General features: G+C 38.3%; 1 protein-coding gene and 1 long non-coding RNA gene across 5 annotated transcripts in view; one reads left to right on the forward strand and one right to left on the reverse strand.

The window, feature by feature from the left end:
- Positions 1-26,953, reverse strand: part of ERICH3 (glutamate rich 3) — a 117,069-nt gene that overhangs the window by 85,483 nt on the left and 4,633 nt on the right. For all 3 annotated transcript variants that reach the window (XM_021943046.2, XM_021943039.2, XM_021943049.2), the window contains exon 2: positions 2,353-2,446. In XM_021943046.2, the coding sequence (XP_021798738.2) occupies positions 2,353-2,446 (94 nt within the window). The remainder of the gene's footprint in view (positions 1-2,352; positions 2,447-26,953) is intronic.
- Positions 1-26,953, forward strand: part of LOC103886095 — a 46,511-nt gene that overhangs the window by 11,659 nt on the left and 7,899 nt on the right. For both annotated transcript variants that reach the window (XR_649524.4, XR_002524184.2), the window contains 3 exons: positions 2,662-2,806; positions 4,346-4,377; positions 25,281-25,477. This is a non-coding gene — a long non-coding RNA (uncharacterized LOC103886095). The remainder of the gene's footprint in view (positions 1-2,661; positions 2,807-4,345; positions 4,378-25,280; positions 25,478-26,953) is intronic.

Genomic DNA, 26,953 nt, shown 5'->3' on the forward strand with positions numbered 1-26,953 from the left:
TAAATAAAACATACATAGAAATATAAAATAGAAAATGTGATGTTAGTTTCCAAAAAAGAGGCTGGAGGGTGGAGAAGACAGACAGGCACACACACACAGACACACACACACACACACACACAGAGAGAGAGAGAGAGAGAGAGAGGCCTTGGGGAGGCGGAGAGGGAGGGAGAGAGAAAAAAAAGGAGAGGGGTGAAAGAGGGAGAGAAAGCAGCAGTAGCTTTTAAGCCTAAAAGAATATATCACTATGGTTGATAAACTTTCACTTTTAATGCATATTTCATGAGGCAAAAAGGAGAAAGGAAGTCTCATATACCCTTCATTGTGAAAACACACACAGGTGGTACACTTGACGTTTAAAACAAGATTTTCATCACAGTAACAATTTTCCCTTGATGGAACCCAGGTGTTCTTTTCATTTCTCTTTTGAACACTTTCCTGGAGGAACAGGGTGGGGTATTACCTTGAAACAATGACCAGGAGCAGTGATCATAGGACTGATGATCTCGCAGGAAATACTTTGATGGGAAACATGGTAGCTACAGAGGAGCTCATCAGTTTGTTTTAAAAATAATTGGTTTCATTACTTTGTTTTCCTACTGCTTTTTTTTTCTTCCACTCTCCAGCCCAAAATGTAATTTAATTTGTTGTTTTGATTCAGAATTTTACACATTATGCGGTAGCATACATAGAAGATATTCAATATTGGTCTCAACTGGCATCATTGCAAGTCCCAGGAGTGACCATTTTTGTTGTGGATTTACTTATTTTCCTTTTCTTTAATTCTTCCTGTGGGCATATTTGTTGATGTGTTGTATTGTTCTCTATCCCCTGTAAACAAAGAGCGTTACCCATATGGATTGTTCACCTTCTTCTTTTCCACTTATTTAAGCTCTGCTCCCCTCTTTCATGCAAGACACATATTTTTCTTAATTCTGCTAACTATATTTTTTTACCACTACTGTTGCAACACACTGGAGTATTGAGATCAACCAGAGTTGTGCTACAAGTGATGGGTTACTGGTAATCTTTTTTGCAAATACATTTTCCAATGGAAGAAAGAGATATACCTATAGAAAGTGTGCTTGGAGCTTAAACTTGACCCTGCATCAGAACCACCTGCAGAGCTTGTTGAAAAACTGATAGGCCCCTTACCAGAGCTTCTGATTCAATTAAGTCTGCGGCAGGGCTCTCATATTTGCATATTCTATCAGGATTCCGGGTGTCCCAGAACACTGCTAGCTGAGAGGCTATATTTGAACCTCTAGAGAAAGGGCTGCATCTTTCTTATTTGAATTGCCATGCATACAACCAGTGTTCAATAAGTGCTTGTTAATGATGCTGATAAGTAAATACAAAGTCCTTCCCATTTGTGTGTAAAACTCACAGACTGTTATCCAAAGAAGTGATGTTAATAGTAACAATAATTACAACACCCATTTATTGCACATCTCTAACTGCCACAACAATTCTGAGCGCTGCGTGCCATCATTCTCATTTTACAACTGAGGAAGCTGGGGCTGAAAAAGTTAAGAAAGTGATTTACTCAAGATTCTATGGCTTATAAATGGCAAGCTCGGTTTCAGCCAGGTCTGTCTGATAACAAAGCCTCAGGAGGAGAAAAGCAAGCTCTCTGAGATCTATCAGCTAGAGTGCCAAGCACAGAAACAACGATTAGAAATGCAATACGTGCTCTTTCAACACCATGGCAACAATAGTTAAGGAAACCCATTGTGTTTTAAGAAGGTAAACAGCTAACACTTGCTATAACCACATCTCTTTCTTTCCATGGAATACCGTAACATTTTAAAAAGGTTTGACATTGTATACATTTAGAGGAATAGAAATTTTGTGGAAAGAACAGTTGTGAAGCTAATGAAATACACTAATATTATCAATAAACCATCACAGGAAATAATTTGCTTTTAAATGTGGGGGAAATGTTGAAATGTACATGTCTTCCACACCATATTCCGTGAATATCAAAAGCAATATTTTTTCCGAAGATGACAGTAAAATCTTCTCTATCTTCAATTCCTAACAGTTTCTAGCTCATACAATGTGTTCAGTAAATATGTGTTGAATGAATGAATAAACAAACAATTGAAATAGGCTGTTGGAAACTCTGAGGGCCTTTTCCTCAATGATTTATAAGTTTTCTTAGCAGTCATTGTGACCTGCCTTCCTATCTTCTCACAACCTCAAATACATAAATCAAAACTTTGGAAAGAAAGAAATTTTTCTAAAATGAGGGGAAGTGGAAGATGTCACTCAAAGAGAAAGCCTGAAAAGGTAGCGAATTATTGGACTTCATGAAGCAAGAAGGTTGTTGGAAAGTAAACCAAAACTTACCAGTCCTGATCTTAAGAGATGACGCCTTATCCTTGTATTGTTAAAATACCCAGCCAGGTGTTTATCCATAAGGCTATTATATGCTGCAAGTAACCTAAAATGCAAAAATAAAACCAATAAGGTTTTACAAGGGGTTGTTTGATAACCAAGGCAATTCTTTACTTTCTCCCCAAACAGTGAATAATCATTCACTCATGCAGCCTGCCAGCCATTCATGTATGTATTTAATAAACATGTATTGAGTCCCTACTCTTTTGTAAGTCTCATGATAAGACCTAGAAAATCATCCTGATTTTAATTATTCCACAGACAAGTATGGAAATCACACATCAACAAGTAAAGTGAATGGGGAAAGTCAACAAGAGAAATATGCAAAAAGTCATGGCCGCACAGAGAAGGAGGCCACCAGCTCCAGTTGTCAAAAAGGGCTTCACAGAGGACGCCTGATGGGAAAGTAAGAGCTCTTTCAGCAGAGTCTTTAGCCTCTCATGACATACCCTAAACTCTGGTAACTCAAACTTACCTGCTGTCTCTCATGTTCAGAATACAACATGGTGCCCCAACTGTGAAGGCCCTTCCTTCACCTGCCAGCCAGCAGATAATATCTGTGGTGTATAAGCATCTCTTCTCTTAGGAAACATTCTCTGATATGTCCTGGTGTGCTGTGTTGCCTTCCACTCCCGCTCCCCACCTCCTACCCCATAAGACTCTGAGTTACTATCTCATCACATAATATGTAATTTTTTATTTCTTGTTATCCTCTGCTAGATTTGAAGGCTAGGCCAGGATAGAGCATTATTCTTTGTATCCCTACTGATGTTATTTGTCATGTATCAAAATAATAATGTGCTCAGTAAATAAAGATACGATTTTGTTTGGGACTTATTTTTCTTGTTATAAGTTCCTAACTAAATTTAAGCTCAGTATTTTGAAGTGTTATCTTCCTCACATATATCTAGACATTTCCATTAATTTCACATCCAGCATCAAAATAATAATTCATAGATCACTTTTGATTTTTATGGTATTTTAAAAGAGGATAAATTGGTTTGTTGATTATATGCTATACCTTAGTAAATTGTCAATCTAAGTCTGTAGGTCAAAGTTGAGCACTATTTTCTGTTTCAACCTATCCTTCATTAATTATTCAGTAACTTAAAAAACATGTACACATATATGTATGTATACATGGTGCATGCACATACACATTCATACATAGACATACACATAGATGTTAGTATATACAGTAGTCCTCCCTTATCCACAGGGAATACATTCCAAGACCCCCAGTGGATGCCTGAAACCATGGATAGCACCAAATCCTATGTATACGAGGTTTTTTCAATCTGATATCCAATATGGCTGCTTAGTGACTAAAGGGTGGGTGGCATATACTATGTGTATACCCAGGAAAAACGGATGATTCACATCCTGGGCAGGACGGAGCAAGACAGCATAGGATCTGACAACACTACTCAGAACAGCATGCAATTTAAAACATAAATTGTTTATTTCTGGAATTTTTCCATTTAATATTTTTGGACTGTGGCTGACCACGGGTAATTGAAACCACTGGAAGTGAAATCACAGATAAGAGGGAGCTACTCTGTGTGTGTGTGTATGTGTGTGTGTACATATACACTTCTATACATATATATATAGAGAGAGAGAGAGAGGGAGAGAGAGAGACAGACAGAGATAGACAGAGGCAGAGTCAGGGAGAGGCAGAGAGAGAAAGAGAACAAGAAAGCCTAAAGATAGTCCAAACACAAAGCTGTCTTTAAAAAAATGCATACCCTATTACAGGAAACAAAGTTTTACAATCTATACATTTTATGAGCCGCTAATCCTTAATTTATTCTGAGATCAGAGCAGGGACTCATACTGTAGTTAAGTAAATATCATTAGCAACAATTTTATTGAGCAGTTTGTACTCCTTAATTACATGGAGATGATATGGGTGACTTCTTCATGCCTCTTTTCTCCTTAACAGCACATCGCAGGAAAGTTCCATGCTGCCAAACGGTAAGAAAAGTTTAATTTCATCCTCAAAAGAGACTGAAAGCAGTTACAAAGCTTAGAAACCAAGGTGCCACATGAGGGTTGCAGACATATGAACAACTGCAAAAGCCATTATTTCACTAGGTTTATGTAAAAAGACAACCCAAGAGCTTCAGTAAGGCACATAGAAAACCAGCTCCAGATAATGCTTTGAAACCATCTTTTAAATGAACTGTCTTGGTGTCCTATAGTTCATCAAAGGTTTCCTGTCTCCAAAAGGTCAACATTGTATACCTTACCCTTTCTAAATCTCAGAATATCTTTTCAGCTCCTCATTTCAGAAAGGTGAGCAGGTGTCTCTCAGTCCTAACAATCATGATTCCACAGTTCACAGATTCTTAAGATAAATCATTAGAGTTATATAATATATAGTCTTTTGTCTGTTTTTCAGGCTCAAGTTTTTTCTTAAAAATATCAATAGCTTGGGAATAGCTGGGAGTGCTAAAACCCTGATTAAATGAAATGGGGGTCAAAAAGTTGGGATCACATAAGCCTCAACTTCCTTATTGACTGATAAATTAGATCCTAATAACAATTGCTTGGCCAGCTGTGGTAGCACCTAATTTTAATTCTGCTCTCTCAGGCTTATACTAACAAATGTGTGCATGATGCCTGTCCAGGCTTACAAATTGTCGAGCAGGTCCAATTAGGTTGAAACTTTTTACACATCACCTTTTCCTATTTAGGAATAAATGTGGGTTCTTGCTTCGGATACCATTTGTAAGCAACTCCTTCCACAGCTATCATCATATGACTAGTTTGGTAGAACAGCTGAATAATAACCAGCAGGGTCCACCCAGGCTCAGTTATTTCCTTTTCAGACAATGCTGGAATTTTTTAACTGAAACTTTAGATTACTAAATTGTTTGATATCAAGAAATTGCACTAAAGTTAATTATATACAGATTTGGTAAAATGGTCAATGCAAGTATTTCCACTGCATACATATACATGTTACCATCTTTCTGACCATCAAGACTCCTTTCCAGGGAGATGGTCAAATGCTGTGTGGGTCGGTGTCAACCACACTGTGGTCTGACTGATCCTCTCTGTTCTGGTCCTTTTCACCTGTACTTGACGTGGACTTGTAGTCCACCATTGCATTTACCCAACTACAAGAGCTTCACTGACCAACACAAACTCAGGTTAGTAGAACTTTTCTGAAATTCCACCCTTTCCTCTGCATTCATTGCCACTTACTCCCTTCACTTTTCTTTCTTTCTTTTTTTTTTTTTTTTCCTTGCTCATGGCATAACCCTGGGCTGAATAAGGTCACCTTGCTCTGGGCTTGGTGATTGTGTTGCAGCTGAACACTCCATTCCTTTTGTATGTTACGCTCTGCATCCAGTGTCAACACTAGACTTCCTGGTCATGCTGCCTCAGGCTTGTGACCCTCCACTGCACCCTGTTCATCGATTCCATTGGTCACAGAAAGCACCAGGTCATTGTGACCATATTACTCGCAGGCCACGTTGTCATGTCAAGACCCACAACTCACTGGCCAGACCAGTCTAACATGTTTGTTTCTTTATTGTGATGAACAAGATTATCTACCCATCCCCTGGTCACTAGGTGGGGAAAAACCCACTTCCTGGCTCAATGCACTGGGGAAAACAGTCTCCCAGGAAACACAGCAACCTTGTCTCCATGGTGGTTCCTGTTTCCCTCACTTCAGTGCACATGCCACATCCTTCAGGGCCTGAAGTTTAGAGGAGTCAAAGCTGAGTTACTAGGGTGCTACCTTCCCAGCTAAGGCCTTTCAGCACTTAACCCTCACACCCTTGCCTCCCACCATCTAATATACAAATGTGGCTCTGTAGTAAAGTCAGTGATTCCTGACAATCCTTTCTCCTGATCCCAAATTGAGATAGTCTACCATATAAAAATCCCAGCTAAAAGGAAAGGCACTATAATAGTTTTTTAAAATCACAAATGCTTATTGTTTAATGACTAATTTTAGGTTATTCTGTAAGGCATTGGGGACACAGAGATGGCACAGACACTGCACTCATGGAGCTCCCAATCTAGTGGGGAGATACACATATACATACTGTGTGTACGTGTGTGTGTGTCTGTGTGTGTGTGTGTGTGTGTGAGAGAGAGAGAGACAGAGAGACAGAGAGAGAGAGAGAGATTTCTTCCTGCATCATAAGCTAATTCATTACCAAGTATCTTCATGTCAGGCCCTGAATCCTGAGCTGGGGAAGGAGTGTAATACCCATATTCCATTTTGCAGATTACAAAGCACTCTCACATACATTGTCTCATCTAGTTGCTTTTAGACTCATGTAATATGAACAATATCTAACTATTACAGCTCTTTTATCTTGCTAAAGTGGAAAAGCTCCAAAACAAGATTACTGCTTAACATGAGTCAGTTTTAGGAAAACCTAAGGCAATATTTCTTTATGAATCACATTGATAAAGTCATTTCTTCTGGCCTGAAGCACCCTGCAACTCTACCCTCATCTCTTCCTATACTACCCATATGCACACTGTCTACATTACCTTTGGGGATGAAAAGAGACAGAGAAATTCCAACTCTAGCTTCAGTTCAATTCTGGCTCCACCATTACTGGCTCCATAACTGGGAGCAAGTGATTCTCTGCATCAATTTTTCTACCTTTCAAAAACACTAGTATATGAACACAGTTCAGCCACTTCTTTGTCAATTTATTGTAAGATTGCCTTTTCTCCAATTTCAAATAACATGTTCCTCATTTCCATTTGAAACCTCACTAAAATGACCTTTACCATCCGTATTTCCACCAACACTCTGTTTATTATTGTTTATGTATTCTCTAAGAAGATGGAGGTTTTCTCTTGTTTCTGAGTCCACACAAGAATCACCTTTAAAAATCACCTCATGGCAATCTAGGCTTTTTCTAGCATGCACCTCAGAGCTCTTCCAGCCTCCACCCACTACTTAGTTCTAAAGCCACTTCCACATTTTTAGATATGTGTATCCTACTGTTAGTACCAATTTCTCTTAGTCTCTTTGGGGCTGCTCCAACAGAATACCATAGCCTAGGTGGCTTAAACAAACACTATTTTTGGAGGCTGGAAGTCTAAGATCAGGGTACCAACATGTTTGGGTTCTTAAAGAAGACCCTCTCCCTGGTTTACAGATGACTGTCTTCTCATTGTGTCCTCATATGGCAGAGAATGGAGAGAGAAGCAAGCTCTCTTATGTCTCTTCTTATAAGGGCACCAATCCCTCATGATCTAATTACGTCCCAAAGGCCTCATCTCCAAATACTATCACACTGGGGATTAGGGTTTCAACATATGAATTTTGGGGAGACACAGACATGCAGTCCATACCAGAAGATATGATCATCCCCATTGTGTAGATGAGAAAAACAAGCCTTAGTTTAAATCACTTGGCAAAGATCATATAACTTAAGACTTATTCCTGCTAATATGTAACAAATCATAGTGAACACCACTCATCTTGTCTTGCTAATGTGAGGACTGCAGTATGCTAAGTATAATGATGGAAAAATGTGAATAGTGAAATATTCACAGAGAAATATAATCCACCCAATTCTCCGCTACAGAGATAGAAACCTTTTAAATGAAAATTATTATAGACTTATATTAACAAATACATAACTTTCCTTTATAATTGTAGCATAAAAGCAATGTGCAGAAGTCTTAAAATCAGCTAATCTCTTAAATATATATTCCTGCATCATGCTTTGCACTAAAAATTTCCTCAAAAGTATACTTGTTTGAGGAGATATTAAAAATAATTTTGGGGGGGGGCGGAGCAAGATGGCCGAATAGGAGCAGCTCCAGTCTCCAACTCCCAGCGCCAGCGACACAGAAGACCGGTGATTTATTTTCAACTGAGGTACTGTCTATCTCACTGGGAGTGCTGGACACCTAGGCGAGTATTGGTCAGCTGCTGCAGCCCGACCAGCGAGAGTGCTGAAGCAGGCGAGTAGCCACCTCACCCAGCTACTAAGGGGAAGGGAATCCCTTCCAGCCAGGAACTGAGAGCATAACACACCTGGAGTAACTGCACCCCACCCTACTCACTGCCCTTTTGAGTAATCAGGCATACACTAGGAGATCATATCCACACCTGGCCGAGGGTCCCATACCCATGGAGCCTCCCATTGCTATCACAGCAGTCTGTGATCTACGGGCAAGGCAGAGGTGGTTGGGGAGGCATGCCCATTGCTGAGGCTTAAGTGTAGGTAAACAAAGCTGCTGGGGAAGTCTGGAACTGGGTGGAGCTCACAGCAGCTCAGAAACCTGCCTGTCTCTGTAGACTCCACTTGGGGCAGGGCACAAAGTAAAATACCAACAGCAACAGACACCCTGCAGACGCAAACGACCTGTTCACAGCTTTGACAGCAGTGGATTCTCCCAACACGGAGGCGAGAGATCTGGAGAAGGACAGACTCCTGCTCCCAAGGGGTCTCCGACCGAGAAGCTCAATCGGCAAGAGACATACACATCCCCCACTCAGGGCAGTCTGGAGCACCCACCACAGAGGAGTACACCCCTGAGAGGCTTCCAAAGCAGGCAACTGGGAGGTACACTCGCTGTTCAGAAATATTCTATTCTCTTGCCTCTGCTGCTGATACCCAGGCAAACAGGGTCTGAGTGACCTCAAGGCCTCAACAGACTCATAGCTGAGGGTCCTGACTGTTAGAAGGAAACCATCAAACAGGAAGGACACTACACCAAACCCTCCTCCTCTATCATCAGTACATCACCACTATAATATCAAAGACCAGAGGCAAGAGAAACTACAAAGATGGGAAAAGCAGGCAAGGAAAAGCTGGAAATTCAAAAATAAGGTTTATTTCCCCGCAAAGGAGCTTGCAGCTCATCGCCAGCAACGGATCAAAGCCAGAATGAGAGTTGATCTTTGGACAAGATGAGAGAAGAAGTCTTCAGTCCATCAGTTTCAGAGCTCAAAGGAGGAATTACCACTCCATATATATATATAGCTAAAAGAAACAAAAATCTGAAAAAGTGGAAGAATCACGCTAGAGATAATTAATGCAGAAGGCTGGCAACGGCAAAAATAAAAATGAAAGAGATGAAACCATATATTTAGAAATATGCGGACAAATGCACAAGCTTCAGTAACTGGGACTTGGATCAACTGGAAGAAAGAGTATCAGCGATTGAGGATCAAATGAATGAAATGAAGCGAGAAGAGAAACCAAAAAGAAAAAGAAGAAAAGAAATGAACAAAGCTGCAAGAAGTATGGATTGCAAAAAGACCAAATCTAATGCCTGATTGGGGTGCCTAGTGCGAGGGGAAATGGAACCAAGTTGAAAACACTCTTCAGGATATCCAGGAGAACTTCAACCTAGTAGGCAGGCCAACATTCAAACTATGGAAAATACAGAGAACGCCACAAAAGATAATTTGGTAGTATAACTCCAAGACAGAGAATACAGATTCACCAAAGTTGAATGAAGGAAAACTTTAAGGGCAATAGAGAGAGTTGCCTGGTTACCCATTAAAGGGAAGCCCACTGATTCAACAGTAGATCTCGCAAAAGAAACTCTCCAAGCCACAGAAGAAGAGGTGGGAATAAGTTATCTGTCCATCCGCCATGCTGTGGGTTGTTGGCTGGTCAAGGTTGGGTTGTCATTGCCATGCCACAATAATACAGCCATGCCAGCATGAATAAGAATAATAACACAATAATAATACAATAATGACACACACTGATTTTGAAGAAAGACCTTAAACCCAGAATTATCCAGCCAAACCGGTTTCATAAGGGATGAGAAATAAACTAGAAGATAAGCAAATGCTTGAGATCTTTTATTCACCACTCTGAATGTTCGCTCACAAGAGACCCCTTTAAGGAAGAATTCAAACATGAAAAAGGAATAACCGGAAAATTGCACATCCTCCTAAAACATGCCAAAATGTAAAGACCGACGAGGCTAGGAAGAAACCGCATCAACGAACGAAAGGAAATAACCAGTTAATATCATAATGGTATAATCTAAGCTCAGAGCATATCAACAATAACACAATAATAACAATAAATAATGTCAACTTTAACTTAAACAAAATGGACTAAATGCCCCACCAGTGCGTGCAAAGTGCGCGTGCAAAAGACACAGAATTTGGCAAACTGGATGAAAGAGCTCAAGACCCATCGTCTTGTTGTATCTAGGAGATCCATCTACATGCAGAGACAATATAGGCTCAAAAATAAAGTGGATGAGGAAGGATTTACCAAGCAAATGCCTGGAGGTCAAAAAGCGAAGTTGTAACACTAGTTCTGAGAAACAGACTCTAAACACCAAAGATCAAAAGAGACAAAGAAGGCCAGTCATGGCTAATGGTAAAGGGATCAATTCAACAGGAAGAGCCAACTATCCTAAAGGGGGAAATAAAATATGTAGGTATATAGTACAGGCACCCAATACAGGAGCAATCTAGATCTAGCAAAGCAAGTCCTAGACAAAGAGACTTAATTCACACAATAATAATGAGAATTTCAACACCTAACAACAACATTAGGTAGGATAGATTCAACTAGACAGAAAGTGAACAAGATATCCAGGAATTGAATCATCTCTGCAGCAAGCAGCATATGGGTTAGATATCTGGTAGAACCGACTCCTAAATCAACAGAATATATATTCTTTCCTAGCACCACCGTGCCTTTCATTCAAATCACACTGCACTGGGAAAAGGAAGAAATTCCTCAAAAAGCAAATGCATGGGGAAGTTAGAATGAGAATAAACCTATCTCTCAGACTAAGAAAAGTGCAATCAAGTTCAGAACTCCAGGACCAAGAAACTCAATCAAAACCACTAAACCATGGAAACCCCGAACAACCTGGGTTCTGAATGACTAATGGCAAGGCAACGAAATTGAAGCAGAAACAAAGATGTTCTTTGAAACCAATGAGAACAAAAGATACAACATGCTGCCAACAAACAACAATAACGCTGGCTACAAAATAGAATCTCGGGACACATTTAAAATGGTGTAGAGGGAAATCAGAGGACCAACGCCTACACAAGAGAAAGCGTGAAAGATCTAAAATTGACACCTACATCACAAGCACTATGAACCAGGAAGCAAGAGCAAATACATTCACAAGGGAGCTACAGAAGGAAATGAAACTAAGATCTATAGAACTGAAGGAGATGTTAGAGACAAAAACCCTCCAAAAATCAATGAACCAGAGTTATTTTTGAAGATCGTCATGCAAAATTGACAGAGACCACTAGCAAGACTTTATCAAAGAAGAAAAGACAGGAAGAATCAACTCCACTTCCAAGAATTAAAAATGGATAAAGGGATATCACCAACTGAATCCTACAGAAATGTATTAAACGAATACTGAGAATAATAGCAACACCCATTTGAATAAACTGGAAAAATTCTAAAGAATGGATAATTTCTGGAGCACACTTCAGCATATTTTCCAAGACATTAAATCAGGGAAGCAGTTGAATCCCCTGACAGGATCAATGGGGCAGTAGCTCAAAATTATGCGTACAATTAATAGTCACACCAAAAAGTCCATAATTGTATTTTGGATCTTGAAGAATTCCACGACTGGAAAGGAGAGGAGTTGTACCTTCCACCAACAACAACAAATTCACCATTCTTCTTGAAACTATTCAATTGAATAGAAAGAGGGAATCCTCCCCACCTGTCACCATTTCCTCTCCAGGAGGCCAAACATCCTGATACCAAAGCCTGGTGAGATACACAAAAAGAGAATTTTAGACCAATATTCCCGATACACATCATGCAAAATCCTCAATAAAATACTTGGGTAAAAACCGGATTTCCAATAACAGATTTCAAAAAGTTTATCCACCACAGAGATCATGGGCTTCATCCCTGGGATGCAAGGTTGTCTAACATCTGGCAAATCAACACACACCTGCAGCATAAACAGGAACCAAAGACAGAAAAGAACCACATGATTATTCTCAATAGATGGCAGTGCTTTGACAAAATTTGCCAGTCCTTCTGTCTAAAACACAATGCATTGAGGAACAAATTCTCAAAATAATAATACACATGGTGATAAAACTGGGAAGGCAGCCAATACTCTGAGTCTAATGGCAAAAACTGGAAAAATTCTTTGAAACTTAAAGGGCATATGACAGGGATGCCTTCCACCACTCCTATTCAACATAAAAAGGAAGTTCCCTGGCTAGGGGCAATCAGGCAAGAGAAAGAACGCAAAATCAAGGGTATCTTAAAGTTAGAAAAGAAGAAGTTTAAACGAACCTTCTTGTGATGACATGACAGCCTGGGACATTTAGGAAACTCGATGATCCTGAAATTAAAATTCTTGTTGATAAGCAATCAAAAAGTCTAGATACAAATTACGTAAAAACTTCATACAAGCATTCTTATATTACCAGCACAGACACAAACAGAGGAAAGCTAAATCAGGAATGAACTTCCACTACAATTGCTTCCAAAGAGAAGAAAGGCTCTAGAACTAACTCATAAGGGATGTAAAGGACCTTCTTTAAGAGAACTAAACAAACCACTTGCCCAGTGAAATAAAAAGAGGACACAAACAAATGGAAGAATGAATGGTGCTCATATGGATAGGAAGAATCATGATTATTTATCATTACTGATTGAAATGCCATACCGCTCAAGGTCATTTGGTGGTGATTCACTTATCCCTCCCCATCATGCTACCAATGGAGAGTTTTTCACAGAATTGAAAAACTGCTTTTAAAAGTTCATATGGATCCAAAAAGAGCCTGTATCTCCAAAAGATAGGAATCCTGGGTCAAAAGAACAAAAGTTGAGGTACCAAGAACAATTTGAGACTTCAAACTATACCAAGGCTGGCACCAAAAAGCAGGTAGGCCACTGTACCAAACAGAGATATAATTCAATGGAACAGAACAGAGTCCTCAGTAGCTGAACACACCTGCCATCTACAGCCATCTTAGATCTTTGACAAACCTGAGAGAAACAAGAATGTAAGTTACCCCATTTAATAAATGCTGGGAATGTTCACAAATATAACAGAAAGCTGTCCTGATCCTTTCTGGCCTTGCACATGAAATTAATTCAAGATGGATTGAGACTTAAATGTTAGACTAATACCATAAAAACTGCAGAGGAAACCTAGGTGAAAATTATATTCAGGACATAGTACAGTAAAAGACTTCATGTCTAGAAACACTCAAAAGCACAGAAAGCAAAGCCAAATTGAATAAATGGATCTCATTAACAAGAGCTTTCTACAGCAAAAGAAACTACTTCCTTCCTTCCATCAGAGGAAGAAAATCCCACAGAATGGGAGAAAATTTTTGCAAATCACCATCCATTTAAAGGGCTATATTCCAGAACCTGGCAAGAACTCAAAACAAATTTACAAGAAAACAAACAATAACCCCATCAAAAAGTACAAGGACATGGAACAGACATTTCAAAAGAAGATATCATATACAGCCAATAAACAATAGCTGAAAAATGCTCATCATCACTGGCTATCAGAGGAAATGTAAAATCAAAACCATAATGAGATAACATCTCACACGAAGTTAGAATGCAAATCTCATTCAAAGCTTAAACAACAGGTGTTGAGAGGATGAAGAAATAGAACATCTTACACACAGGAATTGTAAACTAGTTCAACCACAGGAAAACAGTATGGCGATTCTCGGGGACTAGAACTAGGATACCATATGACTACTGGGCCATCCACAGCTGGGTAGAGAAATTCAAAGGATTATGTAAATTGTGCTGCTAAGTAAAGAATGCACATGGCCTAATGGTGTGTTTATGTGTGCACTATTCACAATAGCAAAGACTTGAATCCAACCTAAAATGTCCAACAAGTATGATTGATGAAGAAATGTGGCACATAACACCATGGAATACCAGCGGTGCCAGCAAAAAGTGATTGAGCTTGAAGTCCTTTTGTATATGATGCAGCTTGAACTCATCATTCAGTAAACTATCACAAGAAGAAAAACTTAAACACCGGTTGTTCTCACCATAGGTGGGAACCTAAACAACAGATCACTTGGACCTGTAAGGGGAACATCACACACTCCCACGGGGGCTCTATCATGGGAGGGGGAGGGGAGGGAATTGCATTGGAGTTATGTACCTGATGGAAGATGAGCGGATAAAATAAAAGAATTCAACAAGGTAATGGCACATAATAAAATCCCAACAAGAAAGTGCATATAAAATTCTAAAGAACTTACAGTATAATACACAACAAATTTAGAAAAATAAAAACACATGGAAGTAACAAAAATAAAAATAAAAATAAAAATAATAAAAAGACTCAGTGAGAATAAAAACAATAATAATAATCAATTATATTCAACCAGGTTCATTTTGATGAACCTAAAATTGTGACTTATTCATCTAACGAAGACATAGGCGGTTCAATAGTTTTCCTTGGTCAGCAAGCAAGGCAACAAATACCACCACAATTAGTAGCTTAAAACAATACAAATCTATTATCTTATAGCTCTGGAGGTCAGAAGACAGAAACGACTCAAATTAAGGTGGCATTCCTTCTGCAGGCTCTAAAGGAGAATTCAGTTATTTTTCCTTTCAATCTTCTGCAGGCTGTCTACATGCCTGCCTACGTGCATTGCCAAATGCAGCCATGGCTGGTCAACTCTTTCTCACAATGACATCTCTCAGGTTCTGGCTCTTCTGCCTCCCTCTTCCCCACGTATGCACCTTTGTGATTACATGGGGCCCACCCACATTAATCAAGGATAATTTCCTTATTTTACATCAGATGATTTACAATATTAATTCCATCTGCAACTTTTATTCCTCCTTTTCATGTAAAGTAACAGATCCACATGCTCTGAAGACAAAAATATGAACATCTTTGAGGGCCATTCTTCTGTGTTCTGCAAGGTCTCTCCCATAAGCCTGATGCGAGGAGCAGAAACACTGGACACTGAATGTGATGGTGATTGGACTGTGTCTTAGCCCATTTCATGCTGCTGTAATGGAATACCACAGACTGGGTAATTTATTAAAAAATAGAAATTTATTTCTCACAGTACTGGAGGATGAGAAGTTCAAGATCAAGGTGCCATCATCTGGTGAGGGCCTTCTCCCTTCTCACCGTGTCATTGTAAGGTTCCCCAGTTCCTTCAATTTTTTTCTGTATCATGACTAAAAGTCAGAGTGCCTTGACTGCTTTATGAACCAGCCAGCTGTAGGTTTTGCCCAGCAGACCTGAACCCAAACTGAGGCGTTGAACATTCTCAGGCACTGAAAAAGTTATCTGGGTTTGCTGGAAAGAAACTGGCCCGGACTGTGAACCAAATTTCCTCAAATTTCATATAATCTCCATACCCTGGCCCCCTCACCATGGACATGCCTAGATAGCACATCCCTTTTCTCTCACTGTTCATTGTGATAATATGCTGCTGCACTCTCCATCTAGGTTCCCTTAATAAATGCTTTGGACTGATCACCTTGGCCTTTAGTGTTTCTTTCTTTGGAATCCCAACTGGCCCCATCACAGGATGGTTTGAGGCCCTCCCTTGTGGGAATTCCCCTACCACCACTTTTGAAACAACCCCATCACAAAGTAGTCATCACATGGCAGAAGGTGGAAGGGCAAGAGAGCACACCCATTCCCATGATTTGATTTTGATTCCCATGATTTGCCCTTCACTTGAGGTCCAATTCTAATTCTACCCCTTATAAGATACATGACCCTTGATAGTTCAATCTTCTTGACCTAGCCACTATCCATCAAGTAAAATGCTCACACTACTCCCTGTAGGGAACATCTCAGTTTACTTGTCTAGAAATATATTTGCTTAAAGCTTCATCATTTTTGGAATATAGAAATTCACATACGGAAATACCCACATAGAATCTGGCAAACTGCCTCATTTTACATTCAGGAAGCCGAGGTTCTAAAAGTAGGTATGGTTCCTCAATAAATCAATAAAGAACATGCCAAAATGTCACAGGAGTTCCCTTAAAATTGTACCTATCTCTTTCCTAGGGTTCTTGTCTTACCACCTTCCACCAGAATTTCTTTCACCCATGTTTAATCACTTTCTTCAGACTCATGTAAGATTCTCTTCCTGTACACCCTCCTACAAGGTGTTGCATGGAGCCATGCACACAGTAAACGGTCACAAACTCAGCCAAGATTTGTTGAGTAAATGTACAAATAAGTTAATGGAAACAAAGCATATTGGTCCAATTTCTTGACATATATCCTTTTATAAAATCCACATGTGAGGATAATCACCTTTCTTTTCTGCTTCTGGACAATAAATGGAAGTAGTCTATGGGAAAAGCATGTTTTATGTATTTTGGCTTTTTAAATGCAGCATTGTCCACGTGAGTGATCATACTAACAATTTGTTTTTGTCATTTGTTTTTGTTCTTGTGTTTGACAAAATGGTGCCTTTGTGGCATGTTGCATATTTCATTAGAATAAAATATAGTTCCCAGGGAGGCAGAAAAAAATATATCCTTTTAAAGAAACTTGATGAAGGACAAATATAGAACAATTGACATGAGGGTCAATTATTTTATATTCCTATATAAGAAAACTCTTTGCCAGCTACAATTACACCAAGAGTCTCTACAGCCTGTCACTTTATAGGGGGTGATTAAACTGATATCATATAAATGATTTTATATTACATTCTTCATTCTTTTTTATTTGCATCCAAACCTGCCAGATCTCAGCAATTATGCTAAATATTGATTTACATTTTTTCTCAGCTTATTCTAACAATGAAGCCAGATGAGAACCATAATATTATTTTATTTATAGCCTTAATATGATGGTTTGAAGTGACTAGTAAAACAAGACTGGTCTCCAACTGTGCTGACTGCTGGTAAGATAATTTTGCAGTGTTCACAGACGAGGCAATAGGGAAGCAGTGAATGGGAGTCAGTAGGCCTGAGACACATTAAGTTTGACCAGTTGCATATGAGACATGGTATATGCTTTCAGATACCATGAATTCTTCTCTTTATAATGTTACATCTTTGAACAGAAAAAAATGTAGCAGCTTGAAAAATATGCATTAATAGAAAAATAGTATCTAAACTAAGGGAGATAATGAGGCTGTTCAGAGGAAAAGTGACCAGGATGGAAAGTTCTGCAAACTAAGAATTTTTATCACTAGCATTTATTGAGTACTTTCTTAAATTTTTGTAGTGCATAAACTATATAACATACACAATCTTGTGAATTAGTATTATCTTCCCTCTTCATAGATGAGTAAACAGATGTAGAGTGGGTAGATAACTAGTCCATAACTAGTTAAAAGCAGATCCAGGATTCAAACCAGGATTCTAAACCATGGTTTAGAATCATAGAAGAAGTGCAGTAAGACGACTTGGGAGAAGGGGGATAATTTAAACAATCAGGAAGAAAATGAAGTCTGAGCCAGTAGAAGGGAACTGAATAAGTGCCTTGCAATTTGAGGGGCAGGTGCGGGAACTTACAAGAGGATTGCTCCAGGAAGAGGGATTACCATATGCAAAGGTCCAGGGATAAGACAGCGCTATGGTGCCTATCTTTACACTGTCCTCCTGCTAGAAGCACCTCCTGCTACTGTCTCCACCCCTGTTGCACAGGTGCATGTGTGTGTGTGTGTGTGCCTGTGCACACACATGCACAGTTCCAAAACCCCCCTTGGAAAAACAGAAGACACCCACCGTCTTTTAAAGCCCAGAGGGTAAAACTGAGAGGAGGGTAGTCAGTCAGCATGCCTGCTGCCAGACACAAAGGAGATTAGAAGAGTTATTTTGTGCAACAAATCCAAAGTGCTTATTATGTGCCTGGCCTAGCACTATCCCAAGGTTACAAAGCTGCAAAGCTGCATAAGCACAGTCCCTGCCCTGATGGGACAATCCAACCAATGAAAGAATGGCAGTGCAGTATGATGTGCTACAATCACAACAGCAACTGTTTATTGTGTTCAGCATGCACAATCTCATTTAATCTGCAAAACATCCTATATATCAGATTATTATCCCATTTCACAAATAAGTAAATTATACTCATACAAGAAGGGTATCCAAGAAGAACTGAAATCTGAACTGGGTCCTAAATGACAAGTCAAGTTTTGAGGGAAGAAGTAAAACCTGGGTGGGTAATTATGGGGACAGAAGTACTATCTGGACTCATTCTAAGAAGTAGGGAAATCATACACAAAGTCCCAGAGAGAGAGAGAGAGATCACAAGTTTCTGTCACCCAAATAGGAATTGGTTGATTATTTATGCTATGGCTTGGCTATGTCCCCACCCAAATCTCATCTTGAATTGTAGTTCCCATAATCCCCATGTGTCATGGGAGGGACCTGGTGGGAGATAATTTAATCATGGGGTTACCCTCATGCTACTCGTGCTATTCTTGTGATAGTGAGTGAATTCTCATGAGATCTGATGGCTTTAAAAGGGGCTTCCCCTTTTGCTCGGCACTTCTCTTTCCTGCCACCATGTGAGGAAGGATATGTTTGCTTCCCCTTCCACCATGATTGCAAGTTTCCTGAGACCTTACCAGGAACCTCTTTAAACTTCTTTCCTTTGTAAATTACCCAGTCTAAGGTAGTTCTTTATAGCAGTGTGAGAACAGACTAATACAATTTAACATAAAATTAGTATAATAAAAGGGAATTTAGTTTACATTATTATTAAATTATAAATTGTTGATTAAGGCAGTTACCATTATGTGTCAAATATACTTTAGAGGGCTATGTTGGCTAGGAAATGTGATCACTCTTTATTTATATTTGATCTTGGAACACAGTCTCTTATAGATACGAATAGCCTACTTAAACTCTTTACCATCCATTGATTATAAGATGGCTCAATATATATGTGTGCACACATTCAGACACAGAAGTGTGTATATATATATATATACACACACACACACACTTTTACACATGTATGTATCATTTTCAGTTACTTTCTAGTCTTTGGGTATTTCCACAAATGCTTATGAATGGTATCTACTGTCTGTCAATGATTTCCACTAGTTTTCTGTGATGCAAGTCATAGGGTCTGCTTATCTGAAGCAAACTTGGCAAATATAAAGAAAACTCTCACATATGCTTTTCAATGTTAATAGTACAATTTTAATGTACAATGGGAAAATGTTTAGAAATGATCCCACAGAGTGAGGTACTATGAGAAAGAATAAAAGGAGAAGAAGAAGAAGGAAATGAAAAAGGAAGAAAAACCAAAACAGAAAAGCCAGACACCAAAGAGAACAAATCAATAAATTTACTATGTGTGTTGAGAAGGAAAACATAATCAACCATGTTAAAAGCTTCTTAAGTGCCCTAAAATGTAATTCTTATGCGCAGTAGTAAGATTTAAAATGGTAATGACATGTGGGCAAAGGTTAAAGAGGTTGACTAACTTTTAAATAATCAACCATTTAAAAATAATACCCCTAAGATTTTCACCAGTCTTTCTACCATTTGTCAATGTCAAAGCAATGATGCAGTTTCATGAGTTTGTCTTGAATTCTCAAATTTGATAAAAAGAGCAAGTGTGCTCGAGAGGTACAAATACTCTGAGTCATTGCTTCCATTTTTATTAAAATTCTCAGTTGTTCAGAGCATGATTTCCTTAAAGGAGCAACCTCATTTTGAGGGGTCATGAATTGGTAGGTCAATATTAATTTTCTTTGTAAAGATTCATGAATCTAAGAACAGGTTGTCATTTAAAAGAAATTAGTTTAATTGAACAACAAAGTGAATTATTGACTGGGAACACCTTCTCTATGCTCCCTTCCAATTAGCTTGGGACATGTCTGCTTATTTTGAACTGTGTATTTTATTTATTTGGGGTTTATGTCCATTAAGAATTAAATCCTAAAGACTTAAGCAAGTTATGCTTTACACAAAGATCAAAAGAAATACACAATAGCTGCCATTCACTGAGTTCCCATTATGTGTCGATATTTATTAGCTCCATATTTTTGAAGGAGGAAAATGAGATGCAGAAATTAACTCTCCTGAGTTTACATAAGGCATAACTGGAATTTAAAGCTACATCCTTCTGACTCCAAAAATAAATCCTCTTCTGAAATAGCATGTTTATTTCATAGTTTTTTGCATTGGACATTGATGTTTTCTCTTTGGAATATCAGTCCTTTTAATTTAGAGGAAGAGAAAAAAAATAGGAAAGATGAGTTTCAGACAGTTGGAATTGTATTCATTCCTTCTTTGAAGTGTTCCCATTTTTTGCCCACACTCCTGACTACAGTTTCTGAATATCTCTGTCTTTTAACCACTGTGCCTGGGCTCTCCTTCTCCCTGTCACAGCATTCTCAAGTTTGATTTCTGCTCCATGCTCTTGCATGTGGCCCTGAAACATCAGACTTTCCATTAATTTTTCTGAGCCAATCTCCTCACCAAGGACTGAAATCTCAATATTCCTCTTCACACACTGTAGCCTGAGGCCAGCCTCACCCACTCCCTAAGGTTTTGTTCTGGAAGATTCCAGCATGAGTTGAAGTTCCATATCTCCAGCTTGACTGAAAGGAAAGAAGAACTATGGGAAAGAAGATTTTAAAAGTCATAATCTTACATAAATCCCTATGAATTGTGGTGAAATATTCATTTGTTACAGTTGCAGAGATATTGCCAACTGTTGACTTCAACAGAAAAAAAATGTTCAAACCCAGTTTTATAAAGGCTTAGGAGATGATCAGAAATAAATCTGAAATTAATTTATGACTTAAAATTGAAGGCAAATATCATTTTGTTAAAAAAAGAAAAATCCTAATCTGTTATGTACAGTTAATGTTCTACTCAAGGTTCCAAAAACTAAGCAAGACACAAGTAGAACTTAAAAACAAAAGTTAATTAGAGGTATTAACTTCTCCTTACAGGCCAGCTTTCACATGGTTTTATAGCATCCTTGCCTGCTTCTAAGAACATGTCACCTGAATAAACAAGTAATTCTGCTGTCTCTTCTCACTTATTCAAAGTCACAATAGACTACTGCAGTGATGACTGAAATTACACCAAGTTTTTAAAGAGTGCTTTTTACTATTTAAAAATGTTTCCCAACCAGGCATAGTGGCTCATGCCTGTAATCCCAGCTATTTGGGAGGCTAAGGTGGGATAATTGCTTGAGCTCAGGAGTTTGAGACCAGCCTAGGAAACATGGTGAGATCACATCTCTAAAAAAGTTAAAAATGTTTCCAGATAGATCATTTTATGTCTTTCCCGTCCTTCAACATTCTTTCCCCAAATTAATCTCCCCAGGATGCCTTCTCCAATTAACCCAACTCTGCATCTAGCTCAGGATTTAGGTGGAAGTTGTTCTATAGAAGTCTGTGCCTACTTACGTACCATCAGTATTATAAGCTACCAGACACCAAGCAAACATATTGACATATATTATGTGTCAGGCCCTGTGGTAAATGTACTACAGCATCTAATTTAACCCTAACAACAACTACAAAGCAGATATAAATCCCACAAGGATGGAAAAAAAACAAGAATCAGAGAGATTACAAAATTTGCTTAGGGTCACACAACAATTATCTGGCAAATATGACAATCTAATACTCAACTGAAGTCCAGTAGCAGACAGCCAGTCACTAAAGTTTTGTAGTGGACATGGTTGACTGGCTATAAAAAGCCATTCCCAAACTTGTCTTCCTTGCCTATCTCCCATAGTAGAAGTTAGAGAAGTCAAATACACCCTTTCCTACTCTCTGTTATAGCAAAGCATGTCCATTGTTGCAGTTATGGTCCATGAGATATAAAGAAAAGTCTACTGGAAAGGTTCTAAAAATGGTATCCTTCCTGATTTTCGTTAAAAGAAATCTTCTTTTTACCCATCTTTTTCCTTTTGGTTTGGAGTGATTTGATAAGAATATAATGACTGAATCTAGGGTCGTCATCTTACTAACATAGAAAAAAATAAAAAAATGTTGCAGAGATAAGACCCCAAGTCCCGATATTACTAAAAAATATAATCACCTACCTGTAGGACTACTTGTAAAATAAATAATAACTTTTATTATGATTTAAGCCACTAGTAGTTTGGCTTTCTGTTACTTGCAGCTGAAAGTATTCCTAAGGTCACTAAAGTCAGAGACATATGGTAGGAATTATTGAGCTAAGTTTGGAGCATAGTCCTGGGGTACAGTGAGAACCCAAAGATGTAGAGAGGTATGGTCTCCACCCCATGGAGTTTGCAATTTACATGGGAGATATAAAAACTACTCAAATGCTACAAGGAAAGTATCTGTGTGGTACTTGTTGGTATAACTTCAAAGACAAAATAGTCTTAGAAGCAGCTCTTTAAGTAGTACAGCTTTATCAGTATAGTTTTATAAACAGAATAATCAACTTAAATAATCCACAGGAATATAACAAAAATGCAAACTATAATTATTTATGGATGTAGAAGTTCAAATGATTTTGATTTTCCTCGTGGTACTTTACTCAAAGTAAAAAATTTTCAAAATACAATAAATACAAAGAGGAAGATTAAAAAAACACACACATACACTTGTATCCCTAGTACCCAGAGAGTTGAAGTTCCTTCTAACTCTATTACTCTAATTTACAGCAGATTATTTTATTTCAATCTAAACAACAGAAACAATATTATTGTAAATATCTTGGAGCAAGCTATGAAGAGAAACAGCTTCTTTGTATGACAGCCAAATAATATTCACAAATATAAAATATTACAATCCGTGGCATATAGAGAATGCCAAATTAACTGCTACTATAAAACACTATGATTCAATTCAATTTAAAATCCTTAGTTTTTAATGCTGTTTCATAACTACTATGTGCAATTTATATTGTCTGTTTAGTTTCCTGCTGTTTCTTTCCTTGCTTCAATATTTTGCCCTAAGAATTTTCATTAATTTGTAAATGTTTATGACTATTATAGAAAAATAATAACAGTCACATAAAAATGGATCACCAGCTTAAAATGTTCAATTTTCTATCTCAACCAGCATCAGGCACTGAGAGGTAGGGAGTAATTTGATTACTAATCAGACTTAACAGTTCAACACTTACCTGTAGAGATCATTGATTTATTATCTTAATTATTTCTCCTCACTAAGCTTTTACTCATATTTTTTGTTAGCTTTGACTTTTATCTCCCTTTTGAACTTTTGGCTTCAGATCTCTATTCTCTATGTTATAGACTTAATGTCTGTATCACCCCAAAATTCATATGTTGAAATCCTAACTCACAATGTGATGCTATTAGGAGATGGGGCCTTTAGGAGTCAATTAAGTGAAGGTAGGACCCTCATGAACAGAATTAGTGCATTAAAAAAAGAGACCTCAGCCCTCAGCCATCCTGGCTAACATGGTGAAACCCCGTCTCTGCTAAACATACAAAAAACTAGCCGGGCGAGGTGGGGGGCGCCTGTAGTCCCAGCTGCTCGGAGGCTAAGGCAAGAGAATGGCGTGAATCCAGGAGGCGGAGCTTGCAGTGAGCAGAGATCGCGCTACTGCACTCCAGCCTGGGCGATAGAGAGAGACTCCGTCTCAAAAAAAAAAAAAAAAAAAAAAAAGACCTCAGAAAGTCTCTCACCCCTTCTGCCATGTGAAGGCCCAGCAAGAAGATGGCCCTCTGTGAACCAGAGAGCAGGCCCTCACCGGACCCTGCAAATGTCTCTTGGGCTCCCCATCCTCCAAAGCTACGAGAAATAAATTTCTATTGTTTATAAACCACTCAGTCTATGGTATTCTATTTTAAGGGCCCAAATTGACTATGACCCCCATATGTTATCAATCAATCAACCAATCATTTATTTTAAATGATTTTGCATTTCTCATAAAAAACACTTTCAGCCTTTGCAGAGCCAAGTAATGAGGAGCATCAGCAGCTGCAAACAGGTTGCATAAGTTTGGTAGGGCTGCCGTAACAAGGCATCAGGTAGCTCAAACAAGAAAAAATTATTTTCTCATAGTTCTGGAGGCTAGAAATCTGATATCAAGTTGTGAGCAGAGTTGGTTTCTTCTGAGGGCCATGAGAGAAGAGTCTGTTTCAGGTCTCTCTTTTTGGTTTGCAGATGGCCGTGTTTGAGAGCATATCTTTGTCCTAATCTCCTCTTTTGAAGACAACAGTTACATTGGATTAGGGTCCACACATTGGCCTGATTTAACCTTAATTATCTCTTTAAAACTCTGTCTCCAATACAGTCACATTCTGAGGAACTGAGGGTTAGGACTTCAACATTTACATTACAAGGGGAGGGGTGGCAGACAGAGGGGAGGGTGGCACAATTGAGTCCATGACACAGAAATAACCAGAAAGGTGACCAACTTAATTATGTATCATGGATTTAGACAGAAGAAATAAGGGACATCTTTTCTGAGTACATGAAAACCCAAAATACCATACCTTGATTCTGAATTATCCGTGCTGGCAAACAGAAAAAGATCATTGATGACCATCAAAAAAAGGGCATAGATACCTTCTACATCCCAGAACATTCATGTAGATAGCTCAGAAGAAAGAGAAGAGGATAATGAGGATCTCTAAGAGAGTCCCCAGAGCATGGGGAAACCATGCTTTCACTGTCAGAAAAAAACTGCACTTCACAGTAACTTGCTCATTGACCAAAAAAGTTAACCATACAAAAGAGACAAGGGGACAAAGACAGCAAGAGTGAGCAGACCCACAAGAGAATAAGAAATTATTAAAGAATCCAGATCTATATGAAATCTATATATCTACACTCTTCAATGTTCTTCACTTTTAAAGTATGCTTCTTGTGGCTCACTATGAAAGCAATGATTTTACAATTGTCAAAAAATTTTTAATCCTAATACTGAAAGAGCCTCAGTAAGGTATGATTTTTCAAGCTGTGCTATTCAACTTGTCACATCTTTTTCTCCTTCCTCCAGAAAAACATTAATCCAAAAAGGCAAGCTCTCAGGTGAATTACTTTAATCTGAGTATATTTCCTGATACAACAATTTGCAGCAATGATGTTGTCAATGAAGAATGTGTTTCCTTACTGGGACTTGTGCAAGAAGAGAGTGATTTAGAGCTTATGGCCAGTGAAAGAACAAAATGACTTCTGCTCTGCTGGAACCCAGAGGTATGGTGAATCCTATCTTGTGTTTGGGTCAACTTTTTAGTTAGCACAATATGCAAATTTACTACCTAGTTAAAAAAAAAAAAAATCTATCCTTGAAAATCACTTATTTAACCTATGAAGTACAATACACATGATTGTGTGTTCAATGTACTATTCAGCAATTTTTGTATGCTTAAGTTTTAGAACCATGGATCTAAGCCAAAGAAATAAACAAAGGAAACATCAAAATGCAGTGTCTACAGACTCAAATAATTTTCTCTTGAATATGTAGACATTGTAGAAGTAGGGCACTGCGCAAGTCTTCCTATTCAATATAATCAGGACTAGTAGCTGGTCAGTTAAACAAAAAGTAAAATTAATGAAATAACTGTATATGAATACGTTTACCTTAATTTTTTTAAATAAAAGCATAAACATATATCTATTCACTATTTTTTGTGATGCCAAGGTCTTTATTTTGTCTATGACTCAGTTGATTTTCCTCTATCCTTTTTTTTACATGAGTCATAAACATAATATATCATTTAGGATTTCCAGTTTAGAAAAAGGTGACAAAGACACTTACAAACTAATGTGAATGTTTAATCTTAGATTTTCTTTTTTTGCAAATTTTATCCCCACCTAATTTGATAGATTTATTTAAACTGATTGACATGTATGGAGTCATTCCATAACATAACACTATTCTCAACTATTTGTGTGGGGAAATGAGTAAGCATAGCAGGGGAAAATCCAGTAATTCAGTCTGCACACCACTTCTCTTGGTCTGTACCAAAATGAATAACTACAGGTTAGATTATTTCAGTACTACCTTCAGTGGCTAAAGTTTAAATTGAAAGTGATAGCACTGGAAATTAAAAACCTCAAAAATGATTAAACTTTACCTCAGATTCAGAATATTTGGGGCTGATTTTTTAATTCAGAATTGAATCAGAAATTTTATTTTCCCATCTCTCTGAAAACCTTATATGGATTTATGAATAATCAAAATAAGTTGGGCAAATCTCCACCTATCCTCCTAGTTAGAGATGGTTTTTCTCAGCAGAGACTGAGTGAAACCCAAAGATTTTCCTGGGGGAACTTCGGTAAGGATAGTTGATATACTTTGGCTCTGTGTCCCCACCCAAATCTCTTCTCGAATTTTAATCCCCACATGTTGAGGGAAGGACCTGGTAGGAGGTGATTGGATTATGGAAGCGCTTTCCCCCATGCTGTTCTTATGATAGTGAGGGAGTTCTCATGAGATCTGATGGTTTAAAAGTATGGCACTTCCCCTTCACTTGCTTTCTCTCCTGCCACAATGTAAGACGTTCCTTGCTTCCCCTTCGCCTTTCACCATGATTGTAAGTTTCCTGAGACCTCTCCAGCCATACAGAACTATGAGTCAATTAAACCTTTTTTCTTTATAAATTACCCAGTGTCAGGTAGTATGTTTATAGCAGTGTAAAAACGGGCCAATACAATTGTTTTAAGGGA

The sequence above is a fragment of the Papio anubis genome, chromosome 1 (assembly GCF_008728515.1).
Source record: "Papio anubis isolate 15944 chromosome 1, Panubis1.0, whole genome shotgun sequence".
In the NCBI taxonomy this organism is placed as follows: Eukaryota; Metazoa; Chordata; class Mammalia; order Primates; family Cercopithecidae; genus Papio; species Papio anubis.